At 39.9% G+C, this 22,813-nt stretch overlaps 1 protein-coding gene and 1 non-coding gene across 8 annotated transcripts in view; both read right to left on the bottom strand.

The window, feature by feature from the left end:
- NLRP3 (NLR family pyrin domain containing 3) overlaps positions 1–5,277 on the bottom strand; it is a 49,424-nt gene extending 44,147 nt beyond the window's left edge. For 5 of the 7 annotated variants that reach the window (XM_059888311.1, XM_059888312.1, XM_059888313.1 and 2 more), the window contains exon 1: positions 2,523–5,030. In XM_059888311.1, coding sequence (XP_059744294.1) covers positions 2,523–2,805 — 283 coding nt within the window. In that variant the 5' untranslated portion in view covers positions 2,806–5,030. 7 annotated transcript variants of the gene reach the window in all.
- A 4,140-nt stretch (positions 5,278–9,417) lies between these two features.
- Positions 9,418–9,524, bottom strand: LOC112447650 (U6 spliceosomal RNA). The gene has a single exon (XR_003035830.1). It is a non-coding gene; the product is annotated as a U6 spliceosomal RNA (small nuclear RNA).
- Between the last annotated feature and the right edge of the window lie 13,289 nt (positions 9,525–22,813).

Below are 22,813 nucleotides of genomic sequence, written 5' to 3'. Positions count from 1 at the left end.
CAGAATTATTTTTCATCTGGTGAAAATGAAATTCTTTATATCCATTAAACAACAGTTCTTCATTCCCTATTCATTGCAGCCCCTAGAAACCATCACTTTGTCTCTATGAATTTGTCTACTCTAGGTACTTCTTATAATGGAATCACAGAATATTTGTCTTTTTGTGATTGGCTTATTTCACTTAGTATAATGAAATTGAAAACTTATTTGAAAAAGCACAGGGTTATTGTGAGGAATAAATAAAATCCATAAAATCTGCTTAGTGAACTACTTCTGCAACCACGATTGCAAGTGAAAGTCTCAGTCCCTCAGTCTTGTCTGACTCTTTGTGACCCCATGAACTGTAGCCTGCCATGCTCCTCTGTCCATGGAATTCTCCAAGCAAGAATACTGGAGTCGGTTGCCATTCCCTTCTCCAAAGGGTTTTCCCAACCCAGGGATCGAACTCAGGTCTCCCACATTGCAAGAAGATTCTTTACCATCTGAGCCACCAGAGAAGCAACCTTGACTATTACACTTTAAAATGGTTATTGAGAATGTCAATACTGACACAATTATAATTAAGCCATTATACACAATTTGTTTATAACATCACACTGATAAACACACCTGCCTTCATGCACCTATTTTTTATCTCCCTCATTAGATCCATATTTCTTCCCCACCTCACTCTGCTTGTGATCCGCTGATCTATTTTATATTTGCCAGTATAAATACTTTTTAATTAACTTTAGATATGCCAACATGGACAAAACAAGGTTAGAAGAAAAAACAGGGTAATCCGAAAATAATTCATTAGAAAACAGAAGTTTAAGTCTATAAAACTGACTTCAAATGGCATAGAGGTACTACATATACACCACCATTTTTGTCTGTTTCAGAAACATTGATTCATTTTTATTACTCTTTTTTACTAGCTCAACATCATCATCTTGTGATTTTCTAGGTTCCTCTGAGCCCTTTCTTGTACCCTTCCCTTGCTCACCCAAGCCAGAAGGAAGAACCTCACCATATGTCCACAGAGATGAAGAGGATTTCTTTCACTAATTCCAACGCCCAAATTAATGGCCATAGGAAAAGCTTTTCTGCAGAAATTACATACTTCTATAAGCTGAGAGATTGCCCCCAAGCCATGGGAAACAGAGATCCAAGTCTGTTGACCATGCAGGTAGATACTTAGATGCTAGATGAAGACTTGGAGAAAGTCCAGGCCCAGGAGAGATGTGAATCAAGTGTAACTAATTAAAGAAGGTTCTTATGGGTATGTGAGCCCTGACAGGTTTTTAAAGGAGTTAGAAAAAAGAAAACTGCTTTCCTCCATCTTCTCATAGCACTATCATGAGAAGAAAAAATAGATGATAAAGCCAAGATAATAAGTGATTAAAAAACAAACATATCAGCTTTGATTTGTCAAAGGATACCATCAACAGAGTGAAAAGACAACCCTCAGAATGGGAGAAAATATTTCCAAATCATATATTTGATAAGAGGTTAATATCCAGGATATATATATATATATAAATGAAATGAAAATGAAGTCACTCAGTCATGTCCAACTCTTTGCGAGCCCATGGACTGTAGCCCACCAGGCTCCTCGGTCCATGGGATTTTCCAGGCAAGAATACTGGAGTGGCTTGCCATTTCCTTCTCCATATATATATATAAAGGACTCCTAAAGGTCAACAGCAAAAGACAAACAACCCATTTAAAACATGGGAAAGGAATTGTATAGACATTTCTCCAAAGATAAGCAAATGACTAACAAGCACATGAGAAGAGGTTCAATATCACTAGTCAATAGGGAAATACAAATGAGATACCATCTCATGCCCATTAGGACGGCTACTATTAAAAAAAGAAAACATAAATGTTAGTAAGGATTTGAAGAAATTAGAACCCTTGTGCACTGTTAGTGGGAATGTAAAATGGTGCATCTACTGTGGAAAACATTATGGCAATTCCTCAAAAAATTAAACTAGAATTTACCATATAAGCCAGTAATTCCACTTCTGGAAATAAACCCAAAAGAATTGAAAGCAAGATCTCAAAGAGATTTGTACAACCATGTTCATAGAAGCATTATTCACAATAGTCAAAAGCTAAAAGCAATTAGAAAGTCCATTGATGGATGAATGAATGAACAAACTGTGGTATACACATATCACAAAATATTATTCCACCTTAAAAAAGAATGAAATCCTGACATATGAGACAATGTGAGTGAAGCTTGAGGAAGTTTATGCTGCTACACAAAAAGACAAATAATCTATGGTTTCACTTATAAAAGGTACTAGAATAGTCAAATTCGTAGAGACAGAAAGTGGTTGTCAGGGGCTGAGGGGAGGGTAGAATTGTTTCATGGGTACAGAGTTTTGCAAGATGAAAAAGAGTTCTGGAGATTGAACAACTGTGTGAATGAGCTTACCACCACTGCATCATACACTAAAAATGGCTGATAGTAAATTTTATCTTATGTATATTTTATCATGATTTAAAAAAAGTACTGTCTTCATTCCACTCACCCCATTCTGGCTCTTCCCTCTTAGCTTTCTCATAAAGGTCTCTCCTGTTGATTGCAGCAAAAATCCACTTGGCCATGGCCCATGCCTTCTCTTCGCCGTTGAAATCAATCATCAGAGTGGCTAGATCCACGTGATCTGCTTTTTCTGTCTGACCCCGAGGAATTGAGGTGCAGCCCTTCTGACTGGGATAGTCTTCTAAATGCATCTTGAATTTCTTAAAGTCTATGTCTTCCAGGTCCTCCAGGTAACGAGCCAGCTTGCAGCGGACACTTACCATTCTCATCTGCACACCCGGTCAGAGTCCTTGGGCATAAATCCACACTTGGAAGTTAGGTGGTGCAAATAGCATATGGTTAAGAAGTCTTTTCAGAAATTTACCCTCAGAAAGAATTAAAGTATCAAAAACCCAGAATATTGAAAGGAAAAAAATATCACTGGATTCGAACAAGTTGCCATCTTTAGCTTTTAAAAATGAGTCAAATTCTTACCAGAAAGTCTTTCTATTGGCTCAACCCAGGTGTGTGTCCTGAGCCATGGAAGAAAGGTGCCCCTATGGAGAGAAACAAAATCACCAACACAATCACATTAACAGTGCAACGTAGTCTTAAAGCGCTTCCTGATGCCGTCTTGATGTATCACCAAGAGAACTTTGATCCCACTGATTACTGGCTATGTATGACCCTGGGCAATCTCTCCACTATTTTTCAACTTCAGTTTCCTCATCTATAAAATGGCAGAGTGGAAAAGATTTTTTTACCTTCCTCCCAACTGAAAGACTCTGGTTTCTTGTTTCTGTTTCGAACCAAGGAAAGATGAATAAGGGACAAGAGAAGAAAGAATACTAGGAATGAGTAATTATGGTGATAACAGAACAGCATATGTCTAGAGAGAAGGAAAGAGAACATAGAAGCATGCAGAGGAAGGCATAATCTGCAACAAACCCTTTATCAACACATTGATTGATTAAAACTGAAATGGGATGGAACTTGGGGTAATAAGGAAGAATGATAAATATATACATTTCTTTAATGTCTCCTTGCAAAATTCACAATTATAATAATTATTAGAACTCACATTTATTGAGAGCTTCCCATGAGTTAGGTGCTATACTGATGTACAAAACTGAAAAATTATATTCCTAGTTCCATGGTATGGAAGTAGAAACTGAGTCTTAGGCTAACTGACTTGCCCAGAGTTTCACAGCCAGGAGGGACAAAGCCAGGATTTACACTAGGGTCACTGATTTCTGAGTCATGCCCCTAACATTGCATTTTTCTCTGCATAAAAAGTGTGAGACCATTTCTTCCACCATTTAGGTAGGTATCTCAGTCACATAGCAGGAAAAAATGGTTGAAGATGATAACAAAATATAGATGAAAGTGAAAGTGTTAGTTGCTCAGTTGTGTCCGACTCTTTGTAACCCCGTGGACTGTAGCCCACCAGGCTCCTTTAAAATTCTCCAGGTAAGAATACTGGAGTGGTTTGCAATTTCCTTCTCCAGGGGATCTTCCTTACCCAGAGATCGAACCCATCCTGCATTGCAGGCAGATTCTTAACCGTCTGAGCCACCAAGGAAAACCAAAAATCAGATTGTTAAAAAACAAAAGCACTTTCCCAGGTTTTATCACACAATCTCATTGTAATGTTCAATGTCTCGGTTTCCTAACTAGACTTCAAGTTCCACAAAGACTTGAAATCAGCGGCTATATCTCTTGATCATACACAATTTCTAGATTTTGGATGGATAAGCACATTGGCTTTGTTTGGAATTGAACTCTTCATATTATTGAACTTAGAAAAGAATTATAGGAAGGGAGAAGCCCTATGAGCCCAGGTCTCCTGCATTGCAGGAAGATTCTTTGCCATCTGAGCCACCAGGGAAAGCTTATGAAGCTTTCAAACTCTCCAAACTGGAATTCGTAAAAGCCCAGTTTTAATGTTCAAGACATTTTAAACATGTTCAACACTCCTGTCTCCATTCCTGCCTCTCCACTCCTTGCATCATGCATCGCCCACCCCTCGCTGCCCCTGTCAAGTCCATCCCCTATGCATTTGGCAGGTGGCAGGAGGAGAGGGGTTACCAGACAGATCCACCAGCTCTGCCAACCCTCTCAGGTCCCATTGCATCAGTCTTTCCATCCACATCAGGACTCTGCCTCTCCTCTGTGCTACCGTATCCCTAACCTTAGTGCACCCCCACCCTGACCCTTACCTTCTCTGTCCCTTGGTTTCTAAATATGCTCATTTCCTTATATGCATCCCATCTATCCACTTCCTAGGGGAATGAGTGTGAGCCATGGTCACTGTTCCTGACCCCCACTCCCCACACACATGCACTGGCACACATAGCGACCAAATATTGATAAACGTAAAAGAAACATTCCAGAAACATTGTTGAAGGATAGACTTGAAGGCTGGCAGAAGGAACCTCTAGTCAAATTCTGCCCCTTGAAACAATTTCCCCACTCTTCCCCAGGCTATTTCAGCCACCCGGCTCCACAGAGCTGGACTCACCCAGACGTCAGCCTCGGGAACAGCCGGAGAAGAAACTAGATGAATTTATAGCAGTCACAACCCAGCAGGAAGGATGTGGTCTCAGTTTGGAGCAAACAGGCTTGCATCACAGGCAAAAGCAGAGACTAACGGTTACTCACATCACTGGATTTTCCAAACTGAAGCTCTCAAAGCTGAGCCTGCTTGCAGCCAGAGATACCTGGCCTCCCCTCAATGGCCACTGGGGTAGAAAAGGGGAGGAAATTCAACTGCTGCTCAATGAATGTTCCCTCTGACTCTGACAGCAGCCATGTGAGTGTTTTGATGACACAGAGGGGGCTGTGATGGGGAATACCATAGCAGCATAAACAGACAATTAAAAGCATAACCTGGCTATCAAACTGCAGATCCCATCCACTTTCAAGCTGTCACATGGAGGAGGTCAGTAGACAATATAGTAACCACTGACTGTTATTTTTCTTCACCACTTAATTGAGGTAAGTATATACCTGTGAAACCATCACCACCATCAAGGCTATAAGCATATTTATCACCTCCCAAAGTTTCTCCCCACCCTATTATATGGGGAAAACTGACTCTGTGTGTGTGGTGAGAACACAATATAAGATCTACCATAAACAAATATTAAGTACACAATTTAGTATTATTAGCTACAGGCTCTATGCTATAGAGCAGATCTCCGGGACTTATCCAACTTGCATAATAGAAACTGCCCACTTTCTGACTAACATTTTCCTCTTTCTGTCCCTCCCCAGCCCCTGGAAACTGTCATTCTACTCTATTTCAATGAGTTTGACTATTTTAGATCCTACATGAGTGATTTCATTTGGTATTCATCTTTCCTCTCATTTATTTCATTTTGTCATCAAAATCCATTCATGTTGTTGCAAATAGTAGGATTTCCTTATCTATCATGGTTGAATAACATTCCATTGTGATATTTTTCATATATGTATATGCTAATATACATATGAAATATTCATATGAATATATGAAATATTCCATATATATAGAATATATATAGTTCAACATATATTCCAATAATATATTCCAATGTATTCCAACATTCTAAATATATATTTATGTATGTATATATATATCACATCTTCTTTATTCATTCATCTACTGATGGATGCTTTGGTTGTCTTTATTCATTCTTCTGATTATGAACACTTATGCTGTTTCTGTGTCTTGGATATTGTGAATAAAGCCACAGTGAGCATGGAAGCACATATCTCTTCAAGATCAGATCCTGATTTCAATTCTTTTGGATAGGCACAAACTCTACTCTCCCACTCACTGACTTATTTGTTCAACTAAAATTTATGGAGTACCTAGTGTGTGTCAAGCATGAACACAAAGCTGAATAGCAGCTTGCCTTACCCAAGAAGAGCTAGAGAAGATAGATACACCCAGACCTGCTTTTCTAATGTTACCATGTCTGCAGGACCACAGTCCAATAATAGCATGAGTTCCATGGAACGTGGTAAGTGAGAGGCACTCAGCACCCCAGGGGATGCAGGAAACTTGGAGCAAGAAGAAAAAGCATTCAAGTCTAACCTAAGGGTACAGAGGCATTGGTGGATAACTTTGTCTCCCTGTGTCTCAGTTTCCTCATCTGTAAAATGGGGATAACAATAGCACCAATCAGAGATGGTTGTCATAAAAATGAAGCAAATGGGTAAATGTGAGGCCTTTGGAACAAAGCCTGAATCACAGAAACTGGTATCAGTGGTTAGCTCCTCCTCCTACTGTTGTTACAGAATGGTGTGCAAAATGCCCTTGAGAGAGTCAGTTCCTAGGCAGGTTGATAAGAAGTCCGGGGTCCCCTAGGAGGAGAGAGGGGTCTGGGGCTCCCAAAGAGTAGATAGGGATCTGGAGTTCCCAGGGAGGAGAAAAGGACATTTTTTCTACATTCCTTAGTCACATAAAATGTTTTTTTCTTTACGCCCAGAGCTGATGATTACACAATAAAACAGCTCAGCTTAAACTCTGTACTAAGGATTATATAACAACAATATGTCCAGCTTGAGGACAGTTTCTCCTAGTTGAAAACCTTCTGACTAATCCTGTTATCCTAAAATGTATATTATGCGAGTGAGTCTGGTAAGATCTTTCTATTGTTAGTTCTAATTCTGTCATCTTAAAATGTAAATTGTGAGAGTGGGTCTAGTAAGACTCTTAAAAGCTTGATACATTCTTCTGATTTACTGTAATAATCAATTTAAAAAGTATATAACTCCCTTGCTAAGACTAGGGAGGGGGCATTCTCCATCCCTCTTCTGATGTCTATTTCAGAAGCTTTCTCTGTCCCTTTTTATACTTTAATAAAACTCTGCTATACAAAAGCTCTTGAGTGATCAAGGCTGGTCCCTGGTCCTGAAGCTAAATTTTCTCTGGAGATCACAAATCCGACATTGTTCACAGTAAGCTATCACTCTGAGAGATGAAAGAGAGACATCTACTCCCACTGAAGCAAGGGCAGGATAGCAGACCTGAGTCTCAAGCTCTGCACGTTGTTAAAGGCCAGGGTGCATGCAGGAGCTGTGAGAACTCCAGATGCTGAGGCTACAGAGAGAGACAGCAGATCAATCAACCAATAACTGAGAGGGAAATGCAAAGTAGAAAGCAGAGTTCAAATGTCATTCCAGAATTTTGAAACAATAATCATGTATAAAAACTAATCAAGAAAAAGAAAAAAAAAAAAAAAAACACCATGCTTTGCCTGCCTGTTATTCTGCATTCTGAAAACATTGTTTCAGATATGGGACTATCAAAATCAATACAAATAATAAACAAAGAACGCCATAAAAATAAAATACAACAATTCTCTTCCTATCTATTCATCACTCCCTTCTAAAACCTTGGTGAATAACAATGAAATATTGTGTACCAAAGAAAAACAAGTATACCCACGAAACACCTGCAACTCACTTCTGTAAAGCAGAGTTGATTGGAGTTCTGGGTATTGCCAAATTTGCCACAAACTCTTTCTAATTGAATAATCTACAGGAAACCAAACCAAAATGAAAGTAAATCCACATGTTGCCCCAACCCACTTCCAAGTACATATGAGCCATCCCTGATTGTACAGGTGGGAGCAAAATGAGGAAATGAGATAGGGGTTTTTTTGAACAACAACAACAACAAATCCAGACATGAGACATAAAAGTATAGGCATGGTGACAAAGATCTAAAACATATAAAGTCAAGATTCTATTGAAAAGTCCAAAGCAAAACAGCAATAACAGTGAGAAAAGGGAAAGCGAAGTTGCTCAGTTGTGTCCGAGTCTGCAACCACATGGGCTGTAGCCTACCATGCTCCTCCATCCATGGAATTTTCCAGGCAAGAGTACTGGAGTGGGTTGCCATTTCAAGTTACCCTAAATACTGCATGTGTCTCTGGGCCTGAATGCTTCCAAATCCTCACCCATCTTGCCCTTCCCTCGACCTCCACACAGTTAACGTGATATGCTAATTGCCCTTCCTGAGCCTGTGGGGAAAGTAGTTTCAGTTCTACAGAAGCCGGAAGGCACATTGCTTTCCTGGCAAAGATACTCTTTTTTTTTTTTTTTTAAACTTTAAAATATTTTATTAGTTTTGCCAAATATTGAAATGAATCCGCCACAGGTATACCCGCGTTCCCCATCCTGAACCCTCCTCCCTCCTCCCTCCCCTACCCTCCCTCTGGGTCGTCCCAGTGCACCAACCCCAAGCATCCAGTACCGTGCATCAAACCTGGACTGGCGACTCGTTTCATACATGATATTATACATGTTTCAATGCTATTCTCCCAAATCTCCCCACCCTCTCCCTCTCCCACAGAGTCCATAAGACTGATCTATACATCAGTGTCTCTTTTGCTGTCTCGTACACAGGGTTATTGTTACCATCTTTCTAAATTCCATATATATGCGTTAGTATACTGTATTGGTGTTTTTCTTTCTGGCTTACTTCACTCTGTATAATAGGTTCCAGTTTCATCCATCTCATTAGAACTGATTCAAATGTATTCTTTTTAATGGCTGAGTAATACTCCATTGTGTATATGTACCACAGCTTTCTTATCCATTCATCTGCTGATGGGCATCTAGGTTGCTTCCATGTCCTGGCTATTATAAACAGTGCTGCGATGAACATTGGGGTACACGTGTCTCTTTCAATTCTGGTTTCCTCAGTGTGTATGCCCAGCAGTGGGATTGCTGGATCATAAGGCAGTTCTATTTCCAGTTTTTTAAGGAATCTCCACACTGTTCTCCATAGTGGCTGTACTAGTTTGCATTCCCACCAACAGTGTAAGAGAGTTCCCTTTTCTCCACACCCTCTCCAGCATTTATTGCTTGTAGACTTATGGATTGCAGCCATTCTGACTGGTGTGAAAAAAAATATGGAATGCTTCATGAATTTGCGTGTCATCCTTGTGCAGGGGCCATGCTAATCTTCTCTGTATGGTTCCAATTTTAGTATATGTGCTGCCGAAGCGAGCACCAAAGATACTCTTTTAGGCTGTAGGCATTGCAGTCACTTTCCAATCATCAACACTGCACTAACCAATAGAGTAGCTACTAGTCTAGTCACACATGGCTACTGAAATGTAAACTTAATTAAAATTAATGATTCAGGGGGGCTTCCTTGGTGGTCCAGTGGCTAAGACTCCACACCCCCAAAGCAGGGGGTTTGCTCCTTGATCAGAGAGAACTGATTTGGGAACTAGATCCCAAATGCCACAGCTAAGAGTTTGCATGAGGCTTCCCTGGTGACTCAGTGGTAAAGAATCCACCTGCTGATACAGGAGACACGGGTCTAATCCTTGATGAGGGAAAATCCCACAAGCTGTGGAAATACTAAGCCCATACTCCACGACTATTGAGTCTGTGCTCCAGAGACCAGGAGGCACAACTACTGAGCACACATGCTGCAACTACTGAAGCCTGTGCTCTACAAGAGAAGCCACAGCAATGGGAAGCTGGTGTCCTGCAGCTAGAGAAACACACGCGGCAATGCCAGCTGGCAAAGCGTCTGCCTGCAATGAGGGAGACCCAGGTTCAGTCCCTGGGTCAGGAAGATCCCCTGGAGAAGGAAATGGCAACCCACTCCAGTACTCTTGCCTGGAAAATTCCATGGATGGAGGAGCCTGAGAGGCTATAGTCCGGAGTGACTTCACTAATGAACACCCAGCACCATCAAAAATCAATCAATAAATCAACATTTTTTAAAAAAGAGTTTGAATGCTTGAGTCCTAACGGGGAGGCTAACTAAAAACTGAACATGCTGCAATTAAGACCTGGCACAGACAAATACATAAATAAATATTTTTTAAAAATCAATTCAGTTCTGGCTGCACTGGTGGCATAATAAGGGCTCAGTAGCCACATGTGGGGATGGTACAAAAGAGTACACGTATATCACAACTGAGTTTTAATGGTCAGCCTTGGTCTGACTCGAAGGCTAGAAGGGCATCCTTGAGCTTAATTCCTAATGCTTGGAAATCTTAAATTATTTCCTGCTGAATATTATTCTATCAGACATTACATTGTTGAAGATATATATAAATATATATATGATTACTTATTTTTTAAATATATATATATGCACTTAGCACTTATTAATACATGGTATAGACAAATTTGGAAGACCTGTATCTGAAACTACAAACATGAAGTTAGAACACAGAGAGAATTTTTATTTTTTGCTTTAATACAGAGGACTTTCATTGAGTATGTTGTACAATATACATTTCTTCATTGACTGGCTTTTTCCCAACAAGCATATGTAACTTTGCAATTAAAATAGGAAAAAAAAAGAATGCTACCTAGCACAGCTATCAAGTTGGTGGGTTTTGATGGCCTTGAAATAGGATAGCAGTGACAGTTGGGCTTCCCTGCTTTTCCAGCCTCCATCAGTACCCCAGTCCTCTAACTGATAACACTCCTTTTATTGCTTCTCCCCTATTAGGTGCTGATTCTTTCTCCTATGCCTTCTAATCCACGTCAAGACATGAACTGCAAAAGGCTAAACATGCTGTGATGAGTGTAGAATTTCACAGAAGTGAAGCAGATGCTATAGATGGTCAGACCACCATCCAGTGGCCACCTTCTTTCTTGCTCAAAGGAACTCAATTTTGCGCAAGAATTCACCTCTTCCTCACAGAACTTGGGAAAATTTAACTCTCCTCCAATTTAAGGGGTGTATTCTGGTTTATATAACTCAATCACTAGATCCTGCTCTCCTAGTAATTATTGTTTAAGGAGTGGGCTGGTAAGTTCTGATTAAAAGACCCGGACTCCACAGAAAAAAGTCTGCTCTAAAGATTCTCCATATTTGCTGCCAGTAGATGTGGTCACATTGGGATATGATGCTCCAAACTGCATGAGGGAGCACATAACACACTAAGGATGGCACGGCTGGAGATGGAAGGAACATGTCCGCTGAAGCAACCAGCCCAACAGTGCAAGGCCCGTTTAATATGAGTCTTCTGCTCCTTAGATCCAAAGGCAACTTACACTTACATGCCTTTGTTGAGGCATGATTGAGTTCTCTGTGAGTTTTGATTTCCCTGAAGTCAACACTGAACTAATACTCACTACTTACAGACATAGCATGGCTGAAAACCTGTGCATGGGCTCACAGGTGGGCATCAGTGCCCTAAGAACTGTTAAATTGTTCTAAAAATAACACAGTTGCCAGCCACTACCGTTTCCTCACCGTTTGCTACTCAATTGAAAAAAAGTAACGAAGTCATTTATATTTTATTATATTGATAAAATACAAACACTTTTACATATAAAAGGGTAAATCCAATCTGTCCTAGAATTTTTTTTCTTTTTGCATAATTTTGGTGCCTTTTTCCATTTTATCTCCTTTAAAATAAGTTTGTTTTTTTTTTTTTTTTGGCCATGCTATCCAGCTTGCAGAATCTTAGTTCCTCAACCAGGAATCAAACCCATGTCCCTTGCAGTGGAAGCACTGGAGTCCTAATCACTGAACCACCAGGAAATTCCCTAAAATGAATGTTTAATTAGTTCTTCCTTAGGAAAAGAAGGCAAATCCTTAGCTGTGAGGGTTAGAGGCAAAACTTTTAGCCTCACAGGATATTTACATTTTAAAACTGGTTGCCAACAAACAAAATCAGAGGTTTTCCATAAAACAGATGTCAGCTTTGTGTCTAAAACTTGGAATTCTAGAACCAATCCAAGCAGCACTCCTTCAATATGGAACCAGGAGCTGGAAAAGGAAGCCACACTGAGCTAACTTCAGTTTTCTGCAGTCTCTGTCACTCCCTCCAACCTCTTAGATTCAGCCCATACCTCCTTTTATATTTGCTTGCTTGGAACTTGAATTTGAATTCCTAATTCCTCAGTCATATCTTCCCCACCCCCACCCCCAGATTTATTGAGATATAATTGACGAATAACACTGTGCACGTTTAAAGTGTAGAACATGATTTGGTACACATTATATATTGTGAAATGATTACCATAAGATTAGTTAACACATCCATCACTTAACATAGTTACCTTTGTGTGTTTGTGTTGAGAATTGTGTGTGTTGTGTGTGTGTTGAGAATATTTAAGATTACTCTCAACAATCAAGTATAAATACATATTATTAACTCTTAGTCATCATGCTATATATGAGGTCCCCATAAGTTAACTCATCTTATAACTGAATGTCTTATCTTTAAACAAAGAAAATAAACATTTCAAGTTTTTTCATCAGAAAGAAGGGATATTTGGTAAGATTCAGTTATATGTATTTTAAAAGTCATTTTAATATACCTGTGTTTATAGCCAAAGGTGGAAGCAACCCAAGTGTTATCAACTAGTGAATGCATTAACAAAATATATTATATATATACCATGGAATATTATACAGCCTTAAAAAGGAAATTCTGACATATATTACAACATGAACCATGCTGACATTATGCTAAGTGAAATAAGACAGTTACATAAAAACACATGCTGCTGCTGCTGCTGCTAAGTCACTTCAGTCATGTCCGACTCTGTGCGACCCCATAGACAGCAGCCCACCACTTAATATAAGATTCTTAGAATAGTCACATTCACAGAAACAGAAAGAATGGTGGCTGGAAGGGATCCAAGGCCGGGGGTGGGTGGTGGGGAGGGGGAAATAGGGATGCATTTAATGGTGACAAAGTTTCAGTTTTGCAAGATGAAGAATTCTTGGAATTCCCTGGTGGTCCAATGATTAGGACTCTGTGCTTTCATTGCCAAGGGCCTGGGTTCAGTCCTTGGTTGGGGACCTGAGATCCCACAGGCGGCATGATAAGGCCACATAAAAAAAAATGATGAAATGTTCTGGAGATGGGTGATGTTAATGGCTGCACGATGATGTGAATGTATATCACACTGCTGGACTGCACACTTAAAAATCATTAAAATGGAAAATTGTGTGTTATATATATTTTCTACAATAAAAAAGAATATCAATTATGTTACACATTTCCACTCCTCATTTTCTTTCTCTCTCATTTAACCCAGAAGAATAAAGAAGTACAAACGCTACTCCTAGCACTCAGTTAAAAATAAGCAATTATATTTCGCTATACCAGCTACCTCTCTAGCTGGTATATTGCAATTGTGGATCAATTGCAATACTTAAAATGTTTATATAGAGACAGAGAAAAGATGAAAACAGACACACACCACATTTTTGCTTCCCCCAAAAGGTTATTGTGTGGGAAGAAGAAGACATTCTCCTTCGTGCAGTTCTGTATTGTCTCTATCATAATGAAGCCCCCATCGACCGAGGAGCCTGGCAGGCTACAGCCCATGGGGTCACAGAGTTGGACAGGACTGAGCAACTGAGCACGTTGTCCATAGAAGGCAAGGACATGATGAACCTTAGAAACCTTTTAAAAGTTATGGGAAAAAGCTAAAAAGATTTCCTATTAAATAGAGAAGGAAGAGAAACCTCTAACCCTTGTGTCTCCTCTGAAATTAATCCAGAACAACAGAGAAAAAAAAAAAAAGAACTTCCACTTCTATGAAGTCACCAATCATGAGAGGGCCCAGGGCTCTTGAAGCCTAGAACTGGAGTGAGAAGGGACATAATGAGAGAGACCATCTTCAGGAAAATAAAGAGAATCCAGAGTTTTCCAGAGTAGGGAACACACACTAGTGGGAAACAGCAACCCCAGTCCCACCCTCCTTGCAATTTCAAGGTCTGAGTGTTTGGGCAAATCACCAAACATTTTTGAACCCTGTGGACCACAGTAGTGGCAGGATGTTGGGATATTACGGGGACATACATTTTCAAGAGTGAGTGATTATGTGCTACTAGTGTGGGGAGAAACTGTGAGTGAACCAATAGAAGACTGATTCTTTTTTTTTTTTTTTTAATTTTATTTTATTTTTAAACTTTAGAAGACTGATTCTTGCTGACACTGGTCAGCTAAGGAGAAATCCAAGCTAAATCACCCAAAATCTGTGATGTGCAGAGTTTTGACACATGTCAAGGAACTTCCTGTTTTTTGGAAGGGGCCCACACCCAGCTGAGAGGAACAGCAAGAATGGGACAAAAGGCAGGAATGTTGTACTCATGCTGCAAGCCTGCTGATGTGCATGGGTCCCTTCTCAGAAGAATATATTCAAATGCATAAAATAAAGCACATAAGATCACAAAGGAAGACGTTGAAATAGAGGTACCAAAATACTTTTAAGTTTGTGGTATTTATGCCCAATAATTCATAATTTGAAAGAAATGATGAGAGTAACTGGTATGTCAGCCTTTCTGTAAAGTGATATGAAAATAACTCTAATTTCCACTGGTGACAAATGTGTAGGATACATGGGCTGTGTTGCCTGCATTAGAGAAAAATCAAGATCAAAATTTTTCCCATCCAAAAAAAAAAAAAATTTTTCCCATCCAAGTTAACAGACCCCACCAGACGACATCCACAGAAGCCTCGGGGATATACGCTACCTCTTCCTCCAATTGAAGTGAAGTGAAGTGAAAGTCGCTCAGTCATGTCCAACTTTTTGAGACCCCATGGACTGTAGTCCATGGAATTCTCTAGGCCAGAATACTGGAGTGGATAGTCTTTCCTTTCTCCAGGAGATCTTCCCAACCCAGGGATCAAACTCAGGTCTCCTGCATTGCAGGCAGATTCAGTTTTTCCAAAAAAGCTGTTCAGGAAAAACTCCATTGTTTTAAAGAAAAGTGATATTTTTTTAAAAAAGAATGATCATGAAAACTATATAAAGATAACGCAGGAGGAAAAAACAAAAGAAGTAAAGGCATCTGGCAAATAAAAGATAATGACAAACACTTGAATATAGTAGCATGGTGGAAGTTAGTAGCATTCCAAAGCAAGGAAGGGGAAGTTAGTGGGGCAGGCACAATAATGCACTCCCTCCCAGCTTATCCACATGCTAATCCCCATAAATCATGAGTATATAACCTTATATGACAAAGGGGAATTAAGGCAGCAAATAAATCAAGTTTGCTAATGAGGTGACAAAATTGAGGAGAGTATCCTTGATCATCCAGGTAGGACTAATATCATCACAAGGGTCCTTATAAGTGGAAGAGGAGTGAAGAAAAATTCAAAGTGATCTGATGCAAGGACACAGGGAAAAAGAGACATCTGCTGCTGCTGCTGCTGCTGCTGCTGCTAAGTCGCTTCAGTCATGTCCGACTCTGTGCAACCCCATAGACAGCAGCCCACCAGGCTCCCCCGTCCCTGGGATTCTCCAGGCAAGAACACTGGAGTGGGTTGCCATTTCCTTCTCCAATGCCTGAAAGTGAAAAGTGAAAGTGAAGTTGCTCAGTCGTGTCTGACTCTTAGCGACCCCATGGACTGCAGCCTACCAGGCTCCTCTGTCCACGGGATTTTCCAGGCAAGAGTACTGGAGTGGGGTGCCATTGCCTTCTCCGAAAGAGACATCTAGAAGCTGGAAAAGGCAAAGAAACAGATTCTTCCCTAGAATCTCTAGAAAGGAAGGCAGCCTTGCTGACACCATGATTTTAACACTGCGAGACCCATATTTGAATTCAGACCTGCAGAACAGTAAGATAATCATTTTTTATTGTTACAAGCCAATAAGTTTGTGCCAAGTTGTTATGGCAGCCACAGAAAATGAATACAATTAAGAACCCCTACTTCTGGGACTTCCCTGGTGGTACAGTGGATAAGATTCCACCTGCCAATGCAGAAGACACACAGGTTTGAACCCTGGTTAGGGAAGATTCCACATCATGGGAAACAATTAAGCCCCTGCACCACAACTATTGAGCCCTCAATCTAGAACCCATATAACACAACTGCTGGAGCCTGTGTGCTCTAGGGCCTGTGCTCCCCAACAAGAGAAGCCACCATGATGAGAAGCCCGTGTAACACAATGAAGAGTAATCCCCACTCACTGCAACTAGAGAAAGCCCGTGTGCAGCAATGAAGACCCAGCACAGCCAAAAATAAATAAAGAAATAGATAACCCCTAGTTCTCCCAGAATAGAGAAATAAACTCACATACCAATTACTCACATATCACATATAAATAAACCCACATATCAATTAATCTTTGGGGACTTCCCTGGTGGTTCAGTGACTAAGACTCCAGGCTCTCAATGCAGGGGGCTTGGGTTCGATCCCTGGCCAGGGAACTAGATTCTACATGCTGCAACTAAGACCCGGTGCAGTCAAATAAATAAAATTTTTAAATTACTTAACTAATTAATTTTAAAAATTCATCTTCAGCAAAGGAGGTAAGAATATACAGTGGAGAAAAGAGTCACTTCAGCAAGCAGAATGGGAAAAATGGACAACTGCATGTAAATCAATGACGTTAGAACACTTCGTCACATCATATAAAAAATAAACTCAAAACAGCCTAAAGTCTCAAATATAAGACATGGTATTGAGCTTCTCTGGTGGCTCAGTGGTAAAGAATCCATCTGCCAATGCACGAGACAGAAGTTCAGTCCCTGGTCTGAGCAGATCCCACATGTCACAGAGCAACTAAGCCCATATGTCACAACTATTGAGCCTGTGCTCTACAGCCTAGGAACTGCAACTGCTGAGCCCACTCACCCTAGAACCATACTCTGCAACAAGAGAAGCCACCACAATAAGCTTTTCGCTTTGGTTCAGCCTCTTCATTCCTTCTGGAGTTATTTCTCTATTTTTCTCCAGTAGCATATTGGACACCTACCAACCTGGGGGGTTCATCTTTCAGTGTCCTAACTCTTTGCCTTTTCATACTGTTCATTGGGTTCTCAAGGCAAGTATGCTAAAGTGGTTTGTCAATTCCTTCTATAGTGGACTATGTTTCGTCAGAACTCTCCACCATAACCTGTCTGACTTGGGGGCCCTATATGGCATGGCTCAGAGTTTCATTGAGCCATGAAAGGCTCCTGGGTTTCCTTATCACCTCCTACATATCCAGGAAGGGCACTAAAGACTCCTGTGATGAAACTCAGTTCATCCTCCCCAAAATGTAGTACCTTGGTATATTGAATATTTTGAGCTGAAGAAATTTAGAAATGGGATGTGCAGGAAGGACTTTCTGACCTTTCCTCAAAGCACGTCATGAAATCCTCAGGTAAGAGGACCTTCCCTATACCTGGTAGAAAGGCAAATCCTCATCCTAAAGGGATACAAAGAGGAATCAATGAACAGGCCTTGCTAAGTTCCCCCTAGTTTACTGCACTTAGCTCATACCCTTTTTCTGTCTGATCACATCTTTCCATGACTTTCCACTTTTCAATAAATCTATCATAATATTTATGTTTAATTGCCTTTTCAGGTCTTCATTTCCTTATGAAGGCTCTTATGTCATGTAAAATGTTAGTCATTCAGTCATGTCCAACTCTTTGCAGCCCCATGGACTGTAGCCCACCAGGCTTCTCTGTCCATGGAATTCTCCAGACAGGAATACTGGAGTGGGTAGCCATTCCCTTCTCCAGTGGATCTTCCCAACCCAAGGATCATTGCAGGCAGACTCTACCATCTGAGTGCCAAGGAAGTAAAATTTGCATTAAATAAATCCATACACTTTTCTTGTGTTAACCTATCTTTAGTTACAGGGGTCCCAATCGAGAATTTAAAAAGTTGAAGGAAAAAGTGTTTTTACTCCCCAACATCTCCAACCCAGAACCACCAAGAGCAAAGATAAAAAATGTTGCAAGAAAATAAAATTGCTAGAGGCAGAAAAGGATGGTTAGTTCAGTTCAGTCTATCAGTCGTGTCTGACTCTTTGCGACCCCATGGACTGCAGCAGGCCAGGCCTCCCTGTCCATCACCAACTCCCAGAGTTTACTCAAACTCATGTCCATTGAGTCAGTGATCCCATCCAACCATCTCATCCTCTGTTGTCCCCTTCTCCTCCAGCCTTCAATCTTTCCCAGCATCAGGGTCTTTTCAAGTGAGTCAGCTGTTCACATCAGGTGGCCAAAGTATTGGAGTTTCAGCTTCAACATAGTCCTCCAAAAATATTCAGGACTGATTTCCTTTAGGATGGACTGATTGGATCTCCTTGCAGTCCAAGGGACTCTCAAGAGTCTTCTCCAACACCACAGTTCAAAAGCATCAATTCTTCAGCTCTCAGCTTTCTTTATAGTCTAACTCTCACATCCATACATGATTATTGGAAAAACGATAGCTTTAACATCCCCTGGAGAAGGGAATGGCAAACTACTTTAGTATTCTTGCCTGGGAAATCCCAAGAACAGAGGAGCCTGGCTGACTACAGTGGGGTCGCAAAGAGTCAGATATGACTGAGCAACTAACACACACAAGGTGATAAAAGGACTGAACACCAAAATCAACTAATTGGATTCAGTTGACATATATAGACCACTCTACCTAAAAACAGTAGAAAACAAATTTTTTTCAGGGGAACACTGGAACATTTATCAAAGTATACCATGCCCTGCACCACTGAGGGAAAAAAAACAAACCCTCAACGTATGATTTAAATTCTTTGAATTACATTGAGGTTTTTTTTTTTTTTTCCTCAGTGGTTCAGGGCATGGTGAAGTGAAGTGAGTGACTGTCATAAGTGAAGTGAGTGACTCACTTCACTTCACCATGCCCTGAACCACTGAGGAAAAAAAAAAAAAAAAAAAACCCTGAATGCAATTCAAAGAATTTAAATCATACAGAGCATGTTCTCTTGTAATAATGGATTAAACCTAGACAACAGGAAAGTTGTAAGACAATGGGAAAATCTCCATGCTCTTTTCACTAGCATGAACCCAAATGACATCTACAAATGTCAGTAGAAGAGAAACAACAGGGCCTCATGCAGGCCAGCCCCACATCCCACACACTCCATATGAGTAGGCAAAACAGGAATATTGGTAAATATCCATTTAAAAAGAGCAAAATCCCCAGGAAGAGATTCAAACAGGATGTAGTAAACCATATGTTAAGAACTGAAAGTACATTTCTTGTTAGTAACCTGAGAATAAAGCCAGTTAGATACTATATATGCTTTAAATTTTTGTAAAATATTAATAATAAATTGTAGACAAGTAAGAAATACCATCTAATACACAATATTGCAAAAGAGATTGAAGCTTCCTAAAATATGTGAAAATGTCACTTGTACAATTTTGGAGCAAATGTAATTAAACATTGGGCAAACCAGTGTTAGATGAACTGACTTTGGGGCAACTGATTTGCTTCCAAAAGCAGGGGCACTAGGGAAGAGTCCCAGGCTTCTCAGTTCACATGCAGAATTGTCTGTTCACAAAACAAATCATTTTACGTCTTGGAAAAAATGTAGAGGCTTAAATTTACTTTACTTAGGTGGCCATCAGCACCACCTCTGAGGACAGATGTTGGTAAAGAGGAGGGCAGGGTTTTGAGTTTGGAAGAAGAATCAAGGTGAATAGAGAGAGTTAGAAAGAAGTGTACACTAAAAGCACCTCCTTGGCCCCTATTGTCATGTCACCCACGATTAGCCTTGATGAGGGGCAGAGACAGGTCTCAGAGATGGAGAAGAACATACATGGAATTATTATATTTTTCAATATATAAATGTATCAAAGCAACATGTATATTTTAAACTTCCACAGTGTTATATGTCAATTATATCTCAATAAAGCTACAAAAAATAAAGCATTCAAATATATAATTTGAACTATATTTGATATACATAGAGATGTCTGTGTATGTATACCTCACTCATTCTCCAAAGAACTCAACAAGGAATTCCCTGGCAGGGCTATTATGATAGTTCTAAATAAAGTCTCCCTTACCATTTTAACAAATGTCAGAACAACTATTTAACAACAGCTATTGCTCACGTTCCTAATAGTATAACGTAATCCACTTTGCCTAGAGTCCCAAAGTGAGATCTTTGTGCTAAAAAGAAAAATTTCAAAATTTTACATCAGGTCAAATATTTCCTTCATTCTTTTTGTGCACAAAATAAACCTGTCATAAGACATTTGCAAATGACATATCCAGTAAGGGGTTGATATACAAACTATTAATATAAAACTCAATATCAAAATTTTTTAAAGCATTAAAAAACAGGCAGAGGATCTGAACGCTTTTCCAAAGACATACAGGTGGCCAGTAGGCACATGAAAAATACTCAATATCACCAATTGTCAGGGAAATGCAAATCAAAACCACAATGAAATTTCACTGCCAAGGGTGCAGATTTGATCCTTGGTCTGGGAACTAAGATCCCACCAGTCACATGGTGTGGCCAAAAAATAAATAAATTTAAAAAGAATTTAGCTACAATGAGTTATCACTTCATGCTTGGCTACTATCAAAAAGACAAAAACAACAATTGTTGGTGAGGATGTGGAGAAAAGGGAACCCTCATGCACCACTGGTGGGAATGAAAACTGATGCAGCCACTGCGAAAAATAGTATAGAAAAATTAAAAATAGAATTACCATACAATCTAACAATTCTACTTCTGGGTACCTATTCAAAGAAAACAAAGACACTGATCCAAAAAGATATGCATCCTTATATTCATTGTAAATTCCAAGATATGGAAGGAACCATCAACAGATGAATGGATAAAGAAGATATGGTTCACATATACAATGGAATATTATTCACCAACAAAAAGGAACAAATTTTAGTCACTTCTAGTGAAGTAACTTCGGAGAAGGCAATGGCACCCCACTCCAGTACTCTTGCCTGAAGAATCCCATGGACGGAGGAGCCTGGTGGGCTGCAGCCCATGGGGTTGCTAAGAGTCGGACCCGACTGAGCGACTTCACTTTCACTTTTCCCTTTCATGCATTGGAGAAGGAAATGGCAACCCACTCCAGTGTTCTTGCCTGGAGAATCCCAGGGATGGGGGAGCCTGGTGGGCCACCGTCTATGGGGTCGCACAGAGTCAGACACGACTGAAGTGACTTAGCAGCAGCAGCAGCAGGGAGATAACATAGATCCTCTCATACATTAATGCACATATATGGCATCTAGAAAAATGATACAGATGAACCTAATGCAGGGCAACTATAAAGATGCAGATGTAGAGAACAGACTTGTGGACACAGCGGGGAAGGAGAGAGTGTGATGGATTGAGAGAGTAGCATTGAAGCACAATGCATTACCATATGTGTAGTAAAGAACCAGTGGGAATTTGCTGTATGACACAGGGAGCTCAACCTGGTGCTCTGTGACAACCTTGAGGGGTGGGATGGAGTGGGAGATGGGAGGGAGGGGTTCAAGGTGGAGGGGATATATGTAAATCTATGGCTGATTCATGTTTATGTATGGCAGAAACAGCCACAGCATTGTAAAGCAATTATCCTCCAAATAAAAATAAATTAATTTTTAAAAAGAAGATATGGTATATATACATATTACTCAGTCATAAAAAAATAAAATAAAATCTTACCATTTGTGACAATATGGATGGACCCACCAAGAGGTGAAATGTCACACAGAGAAAAATAAACACCATATTTCACTTACGTGTGGAATCTAAAAACAAGAATAGATTCATAGACACAGAAAAAACTGGTAGTTGCAGGGGAAAGTGAAATAGGTGCAGGTGATTAGGAAGAACAAGTTTTCAGTTATAAAATTAATAAATCAAAGGGTGTATTATTCAGGATAGAAAATACAGTCAATAATATAATAACTTTAATAGTAACAAATGGTAACTGGACTTAGTGTGGCAATTACTTCATAATGTATAAAAATATTAAACCACTATGTTGCACATATGAAACTAATATAACAGTATATGTCAAACATAACTTAGTCCTTTTAATGAAAAAGTGAAAGTGGAAGTCACTCAGTCGTGTCCGACTGTTTGCGACCCCATGAATTATACAGTTCATGAAATTCTCCAGGCCAGAATACTGGAGTGGGTAGCCTTTCCCTTCTCCAGGGGATCTTCCCAACCCAGGGATTGAATCCAGGTCTCCTGCATCACAGGCAGATTCTTTACCAACTGAGCCACAAGGGAAGTCTTTTTAATAAATAACTAATATTTTTAAAAATTTTTAAATAAAAAGAACCTATCATTGCACTGGACCTTCAGTTTTCTGTAAATGGGAGGTTTATTCAAGGTAAATATTTAAAACACACCACAGTTTCGTAACCCTGCTTTGTCACTTCTTCTTTTTTTAATTTACAAGGATTCTCAAAACAAAAAAGGAAAGGAAAAAAAAAAATGGAAGTGGCCTGGAACTGCTGTCACAACGCTTTTCCTGCCCACATTCTGGGCACTTCTCCTTTCCAGAACCTGGCTCCAGCTGCGTCCTGGACAGGGGTGAAGGGGTCTCAACACTTCTTAGGTTTAGCCTCTGCTCTCCTCTTTAGG

The sequence above is a fragment of the Bos taurus genome, chromosome 7 (assembly GCF_002263795.3).
Source record: "Bos taurus isolate L1 Dominette 01449 registration number 42190680 breed Hereford chromosome 7, ARS-UCD2.0, whole genome shotgun sequence".
NCBI lineage: Eukaryota > Metazoa > Chordata > Mammalia > Artiodactyla > Bovidae > Bos > Bos taurus.
Note: the sequence above shows the minus strand (reverse complement) of the source record. Positions and strands in the feature narration are given on the sequence as shown.